Below are 19,079 nucleotides of genomic sequence, written 5' to 3'. Positions count from 1 at the left end.
GTGGACGAAGTACATAAATCATGTACTTGAACTAAAGTATATATATATATATATATACCAAAGGTATAATACTATTCCAGTAAAAGTAGAAGTCCTCCCTTTATCAAAAGTAAAAGTACCAATAGATTCATTACGAATTTAATGTCCTATTACTGTTTTTGTAGCAAGACTCTTGCTTCATTTACTCATTTTAAGTGAAAATACTCCAGTATCTCTCTTGGTAAACCAATCATAAGCACAAAACACTGAAGGCAAAGAATTTGCATTAGGTAGAACAAAGTGGCTCTGAAATAACTTTTTGCAAACGAGCAAAGCTTCAAGTTTCATAAAAACTTGCTTTAAACTCAGGTTCACAAACGGGTTTCCTTTATTATATTGCATCTGTAGGTCTCTGTTCATAAACAAAACTAGCAAAAACAAATTTACTATAAAATGAAATAGTATTTGTGTAAATTCAAAAAAAGGCACGTCAGTCCCGACTGCATATGTGTACATATTTCTATATTGTGATCTATTTACACAAAGTTAGCTTAGTTCCATCGTTTATGTAGGAATAGGCACTGAACCATGTGCTGACATACTTTCAGATGGAAAATCAAATCAGTAATGAGTTTTTGTTGTAAACAGTTGTTCAATCACAACAAATGGATGTAAATAAAATACAGTAATCATTTAGAAAAATCAGGTTTCTTTCATATGTAAAAGATTTACAACTTCAGCCTCCTTTTAATCTGCTTTTAGAAAAAAAAACAAAAAACATGTACAGTACATTTTCAAAATCTATTTATTAGTATTTGTGTAGTTTGTGTTTATTTGCTGAGAAAAGTGTTAATATTTGAATAAACAGAATGTATAGAGTATTAGTTAATAATTATATATTATATGTATATTGTGATTTTCTGGATGTTAGTGTGTTTGTTTAACCATTTTCAAACCTCTCTTCGAGGAAGCCCAGTAATAAATGTAGTTAAAAAGCAACTCCTGGTTTGACCAATCAGTGCTTCATTAAACTGTGCTTATGATGTAATTGATGATATTAGCAAGTCTCTGTGGTGGCTGTCAAAGTGTCAAGGGAAAATATGGACTCAAGAAATTCTTGTTACTTTTTATTGTTTTTATGTTGATTTGAATTATGAATATGACTTTATTCTAATGTATATTGCGATAAACTCACTGCTGAGGTGCATTGTTTAAAAATTTGCTTAGATGCCTAAAACTTTCGCACAGTACTGTACGTCCATGTCTAACATAATGTTTCTCTTCACTGCTTTCATATTTAAGGAAGGGGGTCTTGTTAAAGAGGCCTATTGTATACTGCAGATGCTGCAAAGTGAACTTTAAAAGTGACCATACTAGTAAAAAAGTTGAGTTTAAGCCCAAAAGCCCATAGCTTAAGGCAAAAATCGAAACATTTTCAGCTGTGTTATGTAGCCTCTTTCTGCAGGCCCCCTAGAAACCATTCCACAGGCAGAATGGAATTGATTTTATTTTGGTAATTAAAAATATATAACTCTGTAATCAAATTAGCTAGGACACTGTTGTCTCTCTGTGCGTGAAATGTTGTGACTCCGTGTTGAGCTGCTAGTGAGCAATAAGGGGATGAAATAATAAGGGGAAGGGCAAGACCCCCCTGCTGTGATTGCAATCATATGTCACAAAAGCAGATATAAAACGGACAGGATCACTGCAGCTTTCTTGATATCAAAAAATTGTGTGCCACCACAATAAATCAACAGCATTTAAAGACAATAAAACCACTAAGTATTGATGAAGATAAGAATCGAGCTATCCAATTTCAATCAAAATATATTCCAACGATGCTTTGAGGTTTTCAGCTTGGGCTCAAATCATCTTCTGCTAGCAGACAGGAAAAGGCAGAGTGATCTGCAGAGGACCTTGGACATAACAATCAATAAGTAAAACAAGCACATGCTTTCTTGTAACAGTAGCTATTGGGGATCAAAATAATATTGTTCTTTCCTTGTCTGTCTTGTTGAGGCTGCATGCTTGCATAATTCACTAACAGTGGCTATATGAAGATTGATTTGTTTCTCATATCTAATGCATTCTGATTCTGGAAGACTTGAAATGGTGATAAATTGAATGATGTTTAATATGACTTTGCTCTTGGCATGTAAATTTGATTATGCCCCATGCTGTGGATTTATTTGTCCTCTTAGGTCGTTATATTTCTCATTGAGCTTGTAAAGCTGATCGGGTTTAATGGGTTAAACCTGTTTCAGCCAGGGAAACACAATGTCACAATATGACTATAAGCTGATTATGTCCTAAACCTCTAAATCCCATCTTCCCCATTTAATCTCCCATCCCGGCTACCCACGCTGTTCGGTCCCACACATCAAACTGGATCTAAGTTAAAGCATATCTTTTGTAAATAGCCGTGTGCTATATAGTATTTTTAGATATTCTAGCTCAGTGTTTCCCAAACTCCTTCCTTCAGTTCACCTGTTCCACACAGTTTGGTGGTTTTTCTGCTCTAACACATCTGATTATTTGATTCAGCTCCAGAAGGGCTTAATCATTAGCTAATGATGGGATTCAGGCACAGGAAAAAACAAAACTGCAGTGCAGGTGAGAAACACTGTGCAATAATCACACACACTAGATATTCAATTAAAGGTGTTTATAATTACTTTATAAATACAATGGCATGTTTTCCACAGGTCTAAAATGGAGAAGCTTTTAAAATAAGGAGAGACCGAGCTCATAGAATTAGATCACTTAATCAGTTATTCAACTATGGCATTCTATAAGCAAACTGATAACATGAGAAATCCCAAAGAGCAGAAATTAGCATTACTGTAAAAATCTATATTTAATAATCAAACTTTTTAAAAGTGAAGGTTGAGGTTGTGGATATGATGACAGGGGAAAAGAGAGAGAAGCATACTGTGAGTTCTCTTCATTTATAACAATGTGATTTTTTTCTCATTGGAATTTGTTAAAATGGAACAAAATATACTTTTTGACAGCCATCAATATACTTGGCGGGGCCACCCAAGCAGAGTGTGTGGGAAGCACTGTGATGAATGAATTTAAAGTTTTATAAGGTTATTGTCAAACAATAACCCTTTTATCTGTCAAAGACATCCATGTTAAGTTGTATTCAAAACTTTTGCACCCCTTGTCAAATTCCATTTTGTTGATTTTCTAAGTGAAAATCAGTGAAAATATCCTTTTCAGAGAAAACGCTCCTATACTGTTTTTAACAAACAAGCGCTGATTATTTGTTGAATTTAACATATTGTGGAATAACACTTAGAATGTAGCCTGTGGAAATGTTATAGCACATTTTGTATTTTATGTTTTTCCAATATGTTAAACTCAGCAAAAATGTAGAAATTGTGCAACAAAATCTGCAGGAAAACACCAGATAAGGTTGTTCTCTTTACTTTGAAAATTTTACTTTTTTTCTATTTTACTTAGAAAATCAACAACTCATGTACTTTGGCCAGGAGTTTTAATTTTTTTGCGTACAACTGTAGATCCACAGTCCAACTCCTCATTGTAGTAGTTTCATATAGTTACCAAATTACTGCACTACAATAGCCAATTTTCACTGCAAACATCCCAGCACACACACACACACACACACACACACACGGAAAGCTCTCAAGCTGTTTATCAGCAGAGGTCATTTAGTTAGGCCACTCATTACACAGTACTTTACATTGTACACCACTGCAAACTCTTCGTTCCAGGATCCTTCACATAAGAGCCCTGGGTAGTCAGTTCCACTATTCCAGCATCTGTAAGGCCCCTGGTTGCTGAATTTCCTAAACAGACTGCAAATGAAACTTCCTACTGCACAGTAGAATAGGCTTGTTCTCATCAGCTAATATCTCAGCCTGCTGTGTCTATTAAAAGCCAAATAGCAAAATAATAATTTAAACAGACTCATTCTTTGAATAGCTATCTGATGATTATTGCCAATCTTGTCTTACATTTACAGCACTGTAGAATAATTGCAAAATTGCATCCTGTTTTTTTCCTGACTGCGTTTATTGAAAACCAATTACCATGTTAGCTATAGCCACAAATGGGCTTGCAGATGTACTAACACCCAGCGTCTCCATTCTGTTGTAATAGTAGAGTAGTAATCTGATCTGCACATCTGAAATTAACTATTCCACAGTGCACATCATTACCTGGAGGGTTATGCTGATGGAAGGTGCCTCTGAATGTGAAAGGCAATTTCCTTTCTTTGCAATTCTGCTGAAATTGCTGGATTCCGTGAGAGACAGACGCACCCCTGAACCTCTGAGATGAGGTGGTCTAGATTGTATTCCTGCCAACAGCCTTCTCCTGTCCAACCAGCAGCCTGTGATGATGACCTGGCTCAAGCTGAAGCTCCTCTAAAAAGTGCCAGACTGGCCTGGCAGATGTGTTCTGCCACAGGCAGGTGGGCTTTCACAATGCAGATAGCCCTTTAGACATTCTCAGAGGTAGCTCAAATTTGAGCTCAAATAGCTCAAACAGTTTGCACTGAAGTCCCTGTAGTTACTGAATAATAAGCCTTAGTATGTTATAAGCCTGGGACTTTAAGGGCTTAAACATTTAAACATTCCTGACACTATTTGGACAGTCCTACCTTGAGAACAATGCCATACCCCATGCATTTATGCTCTTGTTGTGATGTCAGCACTCATCAGCACTCAAGTTTTCAACACCTTTGAGCTGTTTAAACCACCTTTGCAATGAGTTTAAAAATTTTAACAATAGATTGAAAAAAAAAACTGTCAAACTGTCATTATTTAGGCAAAACCTGCTCTTCAAACCAAAGAAGCTCAGTGTTGCAAAATATATCTAAAGCACCAGAAAACCTGTTCTATATAATTGGAACCTCAGAAACGTTTCCTTATTTCCTTTTAACTAAATTAAAAAAGGAAAGGTGACCTCAAACTTCTGATGGGCATTGAATGCATGATGCCGTTTTCTTGCTTCTTTAAACTAAACTGAATGCTACTGTTTCACATCCGAGGAAGCTGGCACCTATAGGACACACAAAAATCTAATACACCTGCAACCAGAACACCATGAACATCGACCTTCCTGATTTTGCTAAACTTCTCATTGTAAGTCACTGTTATTAAAATGAAGAAGTTGAACTTTCAGAGCAGTGAAATCTGCACATTTTTTGTCCTGATAGTGAAGTAGATCTACTGCTAGAGGCCTTGAAAAGTCAATATATTCTCTTTTTGACTTCAGATTTATTAGTATAGTCTTAGAAAAAAAGGTACTGTGCATGAACATTTTTCATTCATCAAGGCACCAACAACGTTCGTATACCCTCTGTGGTACAACAGTAGCTTTAACATCTAATTGGTTTTTCCCAGTGAAAAAGTACAGGCTGTGTGTGGAGTCAATACAAGAAAATACCATTTCAGTGGGTTATGGTACAATTATGTTTCTGGACAAAATGTACCAAGATATACCCTTGAGGGTACCGCTGCAGTGACAATAGGGGTACTGCCATAGTGACACATTTGTACCTGTATTCCTGAAAGTGTATGCTAACAAAAGGTTTGGACACATTCATGAAGAGTTTTTCTTTTTCACGCTTTAAAGTAATAATGAAGACGTCCTACCCAGGAAATAATACATATACTGATCAAAATAGTATTAAATCAAAACTATCTTATGTTTTAGATTCAGCCCAACTTTATCTTAACGTAACGTTTTGTACACTCTTGGTAGCTCTGTGAGAATCCACCTGAAGTCCTTTTCCAACAGAATTGAACGTTTATTCCACCTTTTTTTCCACCTTTCTGCATAAAGCATTAATGAAGATGTAAACAAACTCATTCAGCACAGTTAAATGTGAAATGTTTCATTGTGGAGATTACAGTGGTGACAGGAACCAAGGTCTGTGATGTTTGCAACACACACCTTCTAAGCCGCTGCTCCTCCTGGGTCGCGGGAGGTGCTGAAGCCTATCCCAGCTGTCATTGGGCGAAAGGCAGGATACATCCTGGACAGGCCACAGGGCAGACAGACATACATATCCGCACCTAGGTGCAATTTAGCATGTCCAAACGGCCTGACTGCATGTCTTTGGGCTGTGGGAGGAAACCCATACAGACATGTAGAGAACATGCAAACTCCACACAGAGAGGACTGTGGTCGCCCGGCCGGGGACTCAAACCCAGGCCCTCCTTGCTGTGAGGCGACAGCGCTACCCACCACGCCACCGTGCTGCCTTCTGTTTCACAACACAAATATAACTATTTTATTTACTATGCAGAACTCCAGTGAACCTCTGCACATATTTTGAGCTTTTCTATGTGATGTTGATGATGGTAAAATAGTGGTTAACTTTCTTTGGGAACTGTTCTGCCTTGTACTTGTTGGCTGCTGAAAACTACTTGTTCAAGTATTCATTCAGGTATTAAGTATTGACAAAATACTTGAACTATTGTTACGATGTCAAGGTTGTAACAATAGCAGAACCCTTTCTGGTGCTATATTGAACCGTTTTCAAAAACACTTTCTACATTGATCTGAACAACAATTTCAACATGCAAAGCCATGCAAGTAAGCATGCAGATAGTTCTGTGAGTGTTCATATTTCTATATAGAACCATTGCCTTTACTAAAGAAACCTTGATGAGCCATCTTTTTAAGAGTGTAGCAGTATTTGGAAAGATAAGAAAAGAGTAATTTACTTATGTCTGGAAATATAAGGTTTGGTACATCACATCTAATTTTAACGAGCAAGTCTTAAAATTTTTATTAAAGCATCTTCAACTTACTACAAAAGTCATTTTTACACAGGGAGTCAGAGAGGCACTTGCTGACTCAAACTCATTAATAGCGTTTTCTATGCAAGTGCAATGACGCTCATAAAAAATTGAAACCTAGTGGTTTATTTATCTATTCATTGGCTGTAAACAATGGGGTCAATTTTAAAATTCTCATTTGGTTAAGAAATTATTCATAAGGCAGAAATCAGTTTATGAGCCCGTCAGATATCCTTTGAGTTTGATATAAATTAACTTTAAACAGCTTCTCGTAAACAAACTATAGCACTGCCTTAAAGGCCGTTTAATAAATGATATGCTAGATTTTTCATCATGTCAGTATGACAGCATTTATCCCCTGATGAGACCGAAACACCATCCAGTTGACACTACAGGCTCCAATCCAGTTTGAAGTCCAAAGCCAGCAATTCAGTTCACTAGATGGCAGCATGCAGCTCCTGCACGTTGTTCACCAACTGAGACGGCATAGAGAGGAATTGTGTTGCCATATAAGAGTGAAAATCCTCAGCTGTGTCCGAATAGTTGAATCAAACTTCATTTGCTATCCGCTTTAGTTTTGCCTGGTCTATAGTCAGTGATTTCACTAATTATATTGGCAGAGGTACCTATAGCATGTGAATCAACCAAAATCAAGCAAAACCAATGCATGCAGAGAAAAATATATTTAAAATCTTTTGGCAGTATTGTTCTAGAAATAGTGGCAATGTGGCATAATGATCTGATAAAGAACGCTAAATATAACAATATTATGAACACTAATAAAACGATTATAATTAATACAATTATTATTATTATTATTGGTTGTTACTACTACTACTACCACTAATACTACTACTACTACTAATAATAATAAACTGAGTTCTATAACTACGCAATTGCGCATCATTGTGCTCCATTAGGCAGACGTATAGACTACCCTTAAAGCTGCTAATCTGACATCAAGACAGAATGTCCCAAACAACAAAAAAAACTTTTTCTAATCTAATTTCATGCTAGACTTCTGATGAGTAATTGGAAGAGATCTGGCAACCCGTTGAGAGGGCGCCATTTGCAATGCCCCAGTACTGCGTTAGCAGGGCCATGTTTTAGCCCGCTCTCGTTTTAAAGAAGCGTCACGGTTAAACGGTGTTTTTAGAAGATCTTAGATTGTCGTGCTTGCAGGTTTGTTCAGTGGTTTGGTACGAGTGTAAGGACTAAGCCGTCAAGATGCCGCGGATTATGATTAAAGGTGGCGTCTGGCGCAACACTGAGGTGAGTTTTTGGACGAGGCTGAAGTTGCCTTCCAATTCGCCAGCTTCGTGTTCTTATTTCCCCGTTCCACCTTAAATGGTCCTGCAGAATGGGCGCCAGAATGTAACTGTTGCACCTTTTAAGGTGGAACGGGAAATTCGACTAAGAAGCTGAGGCTTCGTAGTTAGCTAGTATTTGGACGGTAGAAGCTAGCTAGCTTAACCAACAAGCAGCGCTAAGAGCAAGTTAAATCAGAGCGAAGTGTTTATTAACCGGTGTAGATAGAGCTTTAATTTAGTAACACAGACGCCGTTTCTTATAGATAGGTGCATATAGCGTAATGTGTGACGCTAGCTAGCTTAGTGATGCTAGCTAGTCAGTAAATGTTAGCTGTGTAACGTTAGATTAGCTATCTAAGCTAACTAGCTTAGCTTATTAGCCGCAGTGTCAGTTGTGGCTGCAATTCATGCCCCTCGGGTCGAGTTATACCGGTGTTTCTCACATCCAGTCCCGGAGTTCGTCCGCACTGCATAGCTTTGTTTATCTGCTCTAACGGCCTTACTTCATCTTCAGAAAGACTTGATCAGTAGTTAGCTAGATAATGAGGGAACCGAGGTGAAAGAAAATCCCCAACTCTGCAGCCCACGTTAACGTAGTTACAGGACTGGGGTTGGGGAATTAGAAGTAGACCTACAGCTTATCTGGATGACCAGATTTAAGCACTGCTAGCCAAACCACACGCGCTTGCATTTTTCTAGTCTAGTCTGAACACTGTCTGACCCAAGTGTTCCCATTCCTAGTCCTGGAGACCACAGACTATGCACATTTCTGCACACCTGGTTGGATTCTCTAACTAATGAACAACCTCGTTATGTGCTCAAGATCCGGTGTAATATAGTAGGGAAAACAGAAAAGTATACAGAGCAAGGGGTCCTCAGGGCTTGAGGTCCCTTGATCTTCTTAATAGCACTGATTTACTAGTGTTTTCTTAAAATGTGATGTTGGATGTACCTGAATTGTTTTGTAGTTGTTTCTTTTCCATCTTAATCATCTGTGACTGTTTTTGTCAAATTTCTGTAGGATGAGATCCTCAAAGCAGCTGTAATGAAATATGGCAAAAATCAATGGTCCCGGATTGCCTCTCTGCTGCACAGAAAGTCAGCCAAACAGTGTAAAGCTAGATGGTAAGTTTTTACATATATTTAACGCAGTTAATATGTATGTTATATGTACTGCTCTGGTGCGGTAGGCAGTTCCAGTCACCTCTGAAAGCATATATATCTAGTTGACTTTATTTTAGAATCCCTATAGCAGTGTTTACTTGCCTTTCACATGTGTCAGATATTGATTTTGGATTGTTTCAACCCACCTAGGTATGAGTGGCTGGATCCCAGCATTAAGAAAACAGAATGGTCTCGTGAAGAAGAGGAAAAGCTGCTGCATCTGGCCAAGCTGATGCCCACCCAGTGGAGAACAATAGCCCCCATCATTGGCAGAACAGCTGCACAGTGTCTGGAGCACTATGAATTTCTTCTGTAAGTGCCTGTACTAGTTATTCATATGTGCCATGTATGGCCAGTAAATGTAACCACTACACTTTTTTTCTGCTACAGAGACAAAGCTGCTCAAAGAGACAATGAAGAAGACACAGCAGATGACCCTCGCAAGCTCAAGCCAGGGGAGATTGATCCTAACCCTGAGACTAAGCCGGCCAGACCAGATCCTGTGGATATGGATGAAGGTTAGCATGTCAATGTTGCAGTCCAGCACAGTATTATTGATTTATTTGGTGGTCAAATAAACAAAGTGGTCTTGTCCTTGTGTAGATGAGTTGGAGATGCTGTCTGAAGCCAGAGCTCGTTTAGCAAACACGCAGGGCAAAAAGGCCAAGCGGAAAGCCAGGGAGAAGCAGCTTGAAGAGGCCAGGTAAGATAAGCCTTTCTGTCTTTCTACAGAAATCAGAATAGTTATTACAGAAGGGATTATCTGAGGTCTGACATATTTACTGTTAAAATAAAACACTCAGAATCGTGGATTAAAATGGCATGGTAGTGCTCATCATCTTTTCTTCTCTCAGGCGTTTGGCAGCCCTGCAGAAGCGCAGAGAGTTGCGTGCTGCTGGCATAGACATTCAGAAGAAGAGAAAGAAGAAGAGAGGTGTAGACTATAATGCAGAGATTCCTTTTGAGAAGAAGCCTGCTCAGGGATTCTATGATACGTCTATGGAGCAATATGATCCACTTGAGCCTGACTTCAAAAGGCTTCGCCAGCAGCATCTTGATGGCGAGCTCAGAAAGTGAGTGACTGAGGATCAGATTTTTCTCCTAACTTTTGTATGATTGGATCCTTGCCAGTTGAATTGCCCATGTATACATATCATTTTGGTTGGTGCATTTCTTTGTATAATGTTCTTTTATGGGTTTTTATAGTGAGCAAGAGGAAAAGGAGCGTAAAAAGGACAGACAGAAGATCAAGAAGAAGAAAGAGTCAGACCTGCCCTCTGCCATTTTGCAGACCAGTGGGGTGTCTGAGTTCACTAAGAAGAGGAGCAAGCTAGTCTTGCCTGCACCACAGGTAAACTGTAATATGTTGCTGTGGTCGGAGGTATACTCCATCATGCAATGGTCTTTGTAGGTAGGTGCTTTTTTTTTTTTTTTTTCCACTGTAAGTCGTTATGAAATGCATCTTTTTCAGATATCTGATGCTGAACTGGAGGAGGTGGTCAAACTTGGCCAGGCTAGTGAGATCGCGCGGCAGACCGCTGAAGAGTCTGGAATCACAAACTCAGCCTCCAGTGCTCTTCTTTCTGAATATAGTGTCACCAATAACGCTATGGCCCTCCGTACACCACAGACTCCTGCAGCACAGGACAAGATTCTACAGGTATTTTGAGGGTTTCTCTTTTTTCAAAACAGTGTAATGTAGCATTATCATGACACATGCTTGAATATTGTGCTCAGTGCTTTATTTGGCTATTTATTTCCACCCCAGGAAGCCCAGAATCTGATGGCACTCACAAATGTAGACACCCCTCTGAAGGGTGGTCTGAACACACCCTTGCACGAGAGTGACTTTTCTGGGGTCACACCACAGAGGCAGGTGGTTCAGACTCCCAACACTGTACTCTCCACACCATTCAGGTAGTCTCTCAAGTCAATTTTAAGCAGTGAATTCATATTGCAGTATACTTTGTAAAAAATGTATTGTTTACAGTAAGATTTAAAAATGTAACCTGATTACCTTTTGCTGATTTTAGCATTTATTCAATGTCAAAATTATATCTGTTCGTTTGGCAGAACCCCAAGTCATGGTGCTGAGGGTTTGACGCCTCATAGTGGTATGACCCCAAAGCCTTCAATGGGAGTGACCCCAGGCCGGACACCACTGCGTGACAAACTTAATATCAACGCTGAAGATGGTGTTGTGGACTACGCAGATCCAGCTTATGCCAAACACCTGGTGTGTAACAAAAACGTGAACATAAAGATACAAAGGTTGGCCTGAACAATTACTTGTGTACTAATGTACACAAGTACATTAGTCCATAAGTACATAGTATTTGTGTAGCAATTCACTACTTGTATTTGAAAGCTTTTTTTTAGACTACAGAAATTTCATCATTAGCAATTTCATAATTAAAGGCATTTAAATAGAATATGTATTGTTAATATGTGGAAAACATAAGAAATAAATAAATTATAGTTAGATGAATCGAGCACAACATAAATTATTTCCAGGCATTTACATCAATGCATCACCTCACTCTTGCCCAGCTAACTGCACAACTTTCCACATGGCTACTGAAACCGAAAGAGCAAAGAAGTCTAGTAATTGTGTGTGTGTGTGTGTGTGTGTGTGTGTGTGTGTGTGTGTGTGTGTGTGTGTGTGGAAACGAAGAAAAAAGGAAGCTGCTATAATGTGGAGGCTTGGTGAATTTTCTCAAATTTGTAAACATTAGAAATCCTTTTCTGTGTGCTGTTGTGTCCAGTCCACACTGCCTCTTTCCCAGCTATGAAGTTTAAGCTTCATTTGCACAGGTGGAGAAAAAACTTTGATGGGTGTAAGAGGGGCATCTAGCATAGCTAGTGTGGATTGAAATATTACTTAAAATGAAAACATACCTGTTTTGTCAAACAGAAAACTGAAAAATGCTCGGATTAATATTGTTTTAAAGTGAATTTTAAGGAGCGTTTGAATACTCATTGTGAGAAATCGATGACAATTCAAAGGCTGTAAAATGCTGTTTGGGTCAGCTCTGTACTGTGTTAATGTATGTTGTGTATTGCAGCAACGAGAGTCTCGTGAGCAGCTGAAATTGGGTCTGATGTCTCTGCCGCTGCCCAAGAACGACTTTGAGATTGTGCTGCCTGAGAATGCTGAAAGGGAACTGGAAGAGCCAGAGGTGGACGAGAGCTTTGTGGAGGACGCAGCTGACATTGAACTACGTAAACAAGTGAGTGACAGTCCTCTTCCAAATAATTATTCCCTGTTTTATGTAATGACTAGAGAGACCTAGACATTACAGTTTTGTTCCTACAAAGATATAGACTAGTGTTCAGGAAAATGTAAATTCCCTGTTTTCACTTGTAAATGGAAGCTGGTGCATGCCAGTGATAATTGCTTTAGCAATGCCAAGGCTTGGGCTTTCTTTTGTCAGGTTCATTACATGATCTGTCTTCATTAAGTCAGTTGTGCTCTGTCTCAGAACATAAATGTTATAGTGAGTGCAGAATTGTAAATAAGAGTAACTAGATAACCAACAAAGTAACAAATGAGACGTTTTGGGTTGATTATGCTGACAATATAAAATGGTGACATTGAAGTGCAAGCAGCACACAGCATTGCAACTAAAGGGATATAAGGCTTAAGGTGCTCGCTGAGCTGGGCTCGCCTTGGCCCATTGTTGATCGGGCTATCAGGAAGCAGCAGAATGTGATCATGCTGTGAAAGGAGAAAAGTTTAATTTGAGATTAACAAAGTCTCTTTGGGAAAGACGGGCATTGTGATCTCTTCTTGTGTGCGTAGTAGTTTGTTAATGGATGTGAAATATGGTGTGTTAATGCAGGCAGCCAGAGAGGCCGAGCGAGAGAAGGAGCTGAGGCAGAGACACACAGCAGTGCAGCGGAGTTTACCCAGGCCTTCAGAGGTGAACTCTTTCCCCTATTTCACACACTTACTCCTGAAACATGCACAGATTCTTAATATGTCAACTAAACATGTTTGTTGCTGTAAAGAGCCACAGACACATTTTACTGTTGCTAAATGGAATTTTTCATTTCTTAATCAATACGGCATAACCCTTAGTTTGTCTATTGTATTCATATGTTATGTTATGGTGTGTGTGTGTGTGTGTGGTGTGTGTGTGTGTGTGTGTGTGTGTGTGTGTGTGTGGTTTTTTTTTTTTTTTTTTTTTTTTTTTTTTTTTACACATTTTCTAAGAACTGCTGATGACTCACTGAATCCCTGTTGTGTGCTGTAATCATGATGTACATATCTCTGTGGTCAGGTAAATGAGACAATTCTGAGGCCTCAGAATGTGGAGCCTCCTCTCACAGAGTTGCAACAGGCAGAGGAGCTTATTAAGAAAGAAATGATCACCATGATCCACTATGACTGTCTGCATCACCTCAACACAGAAGCCCTTGCCAAGAAAGGCAAAGGTGTGGGCTCCAGTTCCAACAATGCTGAGCACATTGCTTTCCTGGAAAAAACACCCTATGAGAAAGTTGCTGAGGACCACCTTAAAAAGGTTAGTCTTTTGTGCTCTCACTATTCTTTTATGGTCAATACAACTAGTGCTGAATCTCATTCAGCATATTACTTGTTCGCTGTTTTAAAAAGTGCTTGTCCCTTCTTAATGTAGTCTGCTTGGATTATTTATCTGCTTCACCTGGAGGAAATGTTGATGCCTGTTTTCAATGTACAATGACTATATATGGTAAACAGTGAATTATCACTATTCCTATTAATGCCAGGCCAAAGAGATTCTGAAGCAGGAGATGGAGGTGGTGAAGCATGGTATGGGCCATGGTGAGCTTTCCATTGAGGCCTATAACCAGGTGTGGGAGGAGTGTTACAGCCAGGTGCTGTATCTGCCTGGACAGAACCGCTATACCAGAGCCAACTTGGCCAGCAAGAAGGACAGGATTGAATCCTTCGAGAAGAAACTGGAGGTAAAAGGAAGACTATAGTCTTATTTCATTTGCAGTTCCAGATCAGTCCAGGAGGTGGCACTGGCTACTTAATGTTGACGTTTAAAGTAGCGTGAAGATGCCACTAGCTATAAATGTGTATGACTGTGAACAGCCGTAGAAACATTTAATCTGGTACATAAGAACTGGTTAATATATTAAGCCAATTATTAGCACGTTTTAAACACACATTGTGCTTTAAGCTTCACACTTCATTGGTACTAGGGCCAAGAGAAACATAGGTTAGGCCACCAAGTTGTTTTTCATGAGGTTAAAATCAAATTGAAAAATTACATTCCTGAGAAATTCCTTATTTTAATACAGACAAAAATTATAAGCACTTAAACATATTCAGTTGCCCTGGGTCTCAGGGCCGACATATGTGTGAAGTTTCAGTTAATCAAGGCCGGCCCTGTCTCACAAAGGGTACATTTGTTTCATATTTTTTGGCCGGGAACATGGGGCGGAAACTTGGAGCCCATTCAGACAGCAGCACGCTCTGAGGAGAGGGGGAGGGGGTGTTCCTGGAGGGGTGCACAGAGCTGCCGCACTCCTTTCATTCACAGAATGAACAGGATTTATGCTGGTGGCAGCTGCATACCACATTTATTAACAGGCCTCAGAAGCCACTTGCAGCAGTGCAGTTCAGAAGGGCTCAGGGTGTCATCTGCGGCATGGTCCATAAACAGCAGAACACCCTCCGCCTTCTGCGTAACCACACAGTAAACAAAGGCAGGGGGTCAGGAGCTTTCAACACCCTGAGCCACACCGCTGGAAATAATAAGATGGGCCTAGATTCTGTACCTTTGATAGGTTTTCACTGGCTTCCATCAGCCAAATAACATCTACAGATTGTAGATTAGAAAATTAATGCCATTTTTTTGCTACGTTTTGAAATGCATAGTACTCCCAACTAGGGGAAAAAGTTTTGTAGTTAAAAGTTGTAGGTAATCAATTAAAACACCAAACATTTGTTTGATGCAGAAAGAGTCTATTTAGAATTTTTTGTTTTTGAGATCACAAAAACCAATATTTACCATTTACAGTTTAGCTCTGCCTATTCACACACAAGTGTTTTGGCATGTAAACCCGAACAAATATAATAAGTGGACATCAGGGGGACCAATAGCACACAAAATATTGGGTATGGGCCCTTTAAAAAAAAGAATTTTCATTCCAGCCTACATATGCCTAAAATCTGTTATATAATACACCGATCAGGCATAACATTATGACCACCTCCTGTTTCTATGCTCATTGTCCATTTTATCAGCTCTACTATATAAGTGCACTTTGTAGTTCTACAATTACAGACTGTAGTCCATCTGTTTCTCTGCATACTTTACCCCCTATTACCCTGTTCTTCAGTGGTCAGGACCCCCATGCACTGCAGTAACACTGATGTGGTGGTGTGTTAGTGTGTGTTGTGCTGGTGCTAGTGGATCAGACACAGCAGTGCTGCTGGAGTTTTTACACTGTGCCCACTCACTGTCCACTCTATTAGACAATCCTACCTTGTCAGTTTACCTTGTAGATGTAAAGTCAGAGACGAAAGCTCATCTGCTGCTGCACAGTTTGTGTTGGTCATCCTCTAGTCCTTCATCAGTGACCACAGGATGGTGTTGGCTGGATATTTTTGGTTGTTGGACTTTTCTCAGTCCAGCAGTGACACTGAGGTGTTTAAAAACTTCAGTAGCACTGCTGTGTCTGATCCACTCAGACCATCGCAACACACACTAACACACCACCACCATATCAGTGTTACTGCAGTGGTGAGAATGATCCACCACCCAAATAGTACCTTCACTGAGGGTCCATGGGAGTCCTAACCACTGAAGAATGGGGTATAAAGGGGGCTAACAAAGTATCAGAGAAACAGATGAACTACAGTCTGTAATTGTAGAACTACAAAGTGCACCTATATAGTAATTGGAGCTGATAAAATGGACAGTGAGCATAGGAACAAGGTCATAATGTTATGCCTGATCGGTGTAGATAATCATACCTTTATACAATGTAGTTTGGGTATGTAACTGGTGTTTGCACAAACAGTTCTGACTTCTGCACCCTTTTCCCTGAGGAGTGAAGCAAGAGTTAATGTGTGAGTTAAGTTCTTTGAGACTTCTGTTTCAGCTGGATTTTGCTGTTGGATTTTTTTTTTTTTTTTTTTTTCTCTTTGCTGGTCCATGTGGTATACTTTGCCCAGAGATGCCTAGTCAGGAGTTTTCTGCAGGCTAATTACAGCTGAGTGATTACTGGAAAACAAAAGGCGGGGAGGAAATAATTCTAGAACAAAAACAGATCTATTATATTCATGTAACGGTTTGTTAAAGGCCAAAGGAATTGTGCATGCTAATATAGCGTGTGTTGACATTGGATGTTTAGTGTTTTTGTGTGTTTTGTGATATGTTGGTTTTAGAGCTTGACCTTCATTTACATCATGTTATTGTGAAAGTGAACTGCTGAAAGTGAACTGAAATGTCTGCTTACACAGCATCTTAGAACTTTCAAATTCAGTAACAATCATTAAAACAAAGTTGTTCGTTTTGGATCTAATAGTAATAAATATCTAAATATATTTTATGACATTTATACTGCAGTTGTAGTACATCTTTACATCACATTTGATTTTAAGTAAGAATGGATTAACAGATCCTTTTATGTTTTCGTTTTTGTTTAAATAATAAATGCAAGTATGTGACTACTGTTGACCTCTAGACCAACTAAACCCCTCTGTTACTTGCTTTGATTCAGGTTAACAGAGGGCACATGACAACAGAGGCCAAACGTGCAGCTAAGATGGAGAAAAAGATGAAGATCCTGCTGGGCGGGTATCAGTCTCGGGCCATGGGTCTGATGAAGCAGCTCAGTGACCTGTGGGACCAGGTGGAGCAAGCCCACGTGGAACTACATACCTTCCAGGAGCTGAAGAAGCAGGAGGACATGGCCATCCCACGTAGACAGGAGGTGAAGCACAGACCAGCTGGCTTTTGATGTCAGAATATAGAAACTGATAAAGTAACAATAAAATGTGTTCACATTAGGATGTCTAAATAGTTGCTGATAAATAATATAAGTTGCCTTAAGAATAAGCAGCATTGTAGACTTGACCCTTTTTTTTCTGTTATTTATTTATTCATTTTAAACCAGGCCCTGAGAGAGGATGTACAGAGGCAGCAAGAGCGAGAAAAAGAGCTCCAGCAGCGGTTTGGTGATCTCCTGCTCGAGAAGGAAACTCTGGGTTCAGAGAAGTTCTAAATGTAACTTTCAGAAAGTATCTGGGACCATGTCTCTACGCCTTGGTCTGGCTCTACACTGGTTGTAATATAAGCAAAACCCAGTTGAAACTTTTGACGTTTTTCCCAGCTTGAACAACAGCATGGATGTCACAGTGTACCACATTACTGTCTGAATCCATCAGTTTCAGCAGCAGTGATTCAGCCTTTACTTCTCAAAGCTTGTGAGTTTGGAGTTCAAGTTCAGGCACTTGTGATCCCAAGGACCAATCACTCACATGGAGTTCAGTTTGCTTTTAAAATCAACATTTTTTTTCCATTTTGTAAAATCAACAAGCATTTCTTTTGTAAATAATATCTGTCTGGCAGTATGTTTTATTTTGCAAAATTTAGGCCATTTTGAGGGTTGCACACAGTCTTGTACCTTTTTCATTGGTATGTCAAGATTGGTATGGAAACTGTATTCTCAATGGCTCTGAGAGTATTTGTTGTTTATGCAATAAACCATCAGCTTTGAGATCGTCCAGTATTTTTCATGACCATGATAAGTTCTACAAATCTGAAAGATCTGTGATGGTTATATTCTCTTAAACAGAGTCTAAGTTCTTTTAGTGCTTTCCTTGTTTTAAAAAAACATGAGTAACCTTATTGACTACTTAGTCACTCCCTTTAACATAGAAACTACAGATGGCTGACAAATGAAAGGAAAAGTCTCTTTAACTACTGGAGGGTTGGAGCACATCTTCTGCCAAATATTCCTTCAGTGGCTGTTTTGATGAGAGAAAGGCTTAATGGATCAACATAAAAGGGGTCATGATGTGCTCAGTTCTCAAGTTAAACTGAGCGTCATATGAATCTGAGGAATTGCATCAAGCAAATGCTTGATGTAGTAGCACTGGGGACAAGGTGAGACCCAAACAGTTCTCAACTCAAGAAAGCCTGAAATCTAGCAGTTTGAGGACCAAATAGCAGGGAGATGTGGTGTTCCACTTATAAAGTCTATCATATTATAAAGCAATTTAATGAGTTCATTTTTGGACAGAGATGGGGAGAAAAGGCAGAACTTTCCTTTTTGTCTTCTGTACATACTGGTTTGGGCACTGCCTCCTAGTGCACAAGCTTATGTTGCATACAAGTATGTTGGCAAACACCTATGCGGATGTACATCTACCTGTACATGTTCACAGATTCAGATACAGGAGTATAATTTGGTTTATAATGTGCTTGTCCAAACTAGGTGAATCTGGTGAGGCCATAGGATGTGCGATATGTGAACATTTTTTGTACTCTTCAAATTGTTAGTGACCCTTTCTGCCCTGGTGTTGGGGGTAAAGTCCTGGAGGAGACTCATCTGGATGCAAATATTTCATCATAGGATAAAGGTGGTCAATCAGAACAGTATTGAATTGAAGTAACCTTTCCCTCTAAAGGAAAAAAGTGGACCCAAACTGCCAGCAAAATGCCCACCATTATACAACCACTTTACCCTCACTGTAAGGATCAAGCATTCAGGCCTGTGCCTATGCCATTCTTAGGGTGTGCAACTCATGCGCTTGCCTATTTGTGGAGAATATTGTTGAGGATGACACTGACCACATCACTTTTTTCATGACTCTGTACCTCAAAAAGTATGTGAAAAG

At 39.4% G+C, this 19,079-nt stretch overlaps 1 protein-coding gene across 1 annotated transcript; it reads left to right on the top strand.

Annotated features, from left to right (window-relative positions):
* Positions 1-7,816: 7,816 nt before the first annotated feature.
* Positions 7,817-17,956, top strand: cdc5l (CDC5 cell division cycle 5-like (S. pombe)). The gene is made up of 16 exons (XM_017721412.2): positions 7,817-8,033; positions 9,093-9,196; positions 9,386-9,547; positions 9,626-9,753; positions 9,839-9,938; positions 10,090-10,308; positions 10,442-10,586; positions 10,707-10,895; positions 11,004-11,152; positions 11,309-11,471; positions 12,301-12,465; positions 13,078-13,158; positions 13,519-13,761; positions 13,988-14,185; positions 16,958-17,170; positions 17,354-17,956. Exons 1-16 carry the CDS (start codon positions 7,989-7,991, stop codon positions 17,459-17,461), a joined length of 2,412 nt encoding a protein of 803 aa, XP_017576901.1. The 5' UTR covers positions 7,817-7,988; the 3' UTR covers positions 17,462-17,956.
* The last annotated feature ends 1,123 nt before the right edge of the window (positions 17,957-19,079 follow it).

This window comes from Pygocentrus nattereri, chromosome 10 (genome assembly GCF_015220715.1).
Source record: "Pygocentrus nattereri isolate fPygNat1 chromosome 10, fPygNat1.pri, whole genome shotgun sequence".
In the NCBI taxonomy this organism is placed as follows: Eukaryota; Metazoa; Chordata; class Actinopteri; order Characiformes; family Serrasalmidae; genus Pygocentrus; species Pygocentrus nattereri.
This window is presented reverse-complemented; position numbering and strand designations above follow the sequence as displayed.

Bases quoted from the DNA above. Each gene is read 5' to 3' on its own strand.
- cdc5l (XM_017721412.2), top strand. From the start codon at position 7,989: ATGCCGCGGATTATGATTAAAGGTGGCGTCTGGCGCAACACTGAG. The intron at 11,472-12,300 runs GTGTGTAACAAA...TGTGTATTGCAG, and splicing joins CAGCTTATGCCAAACACCTG to CAACGAGAGTCTCGTGAGCA. The intron at 13,762-13,987 runs GTTAGTCTTTTG...TATTAATGCCAG, and splicing joins CTGAGGACCACCTTAAAAAG to GCCAAAGAGATTCTGAAGCA.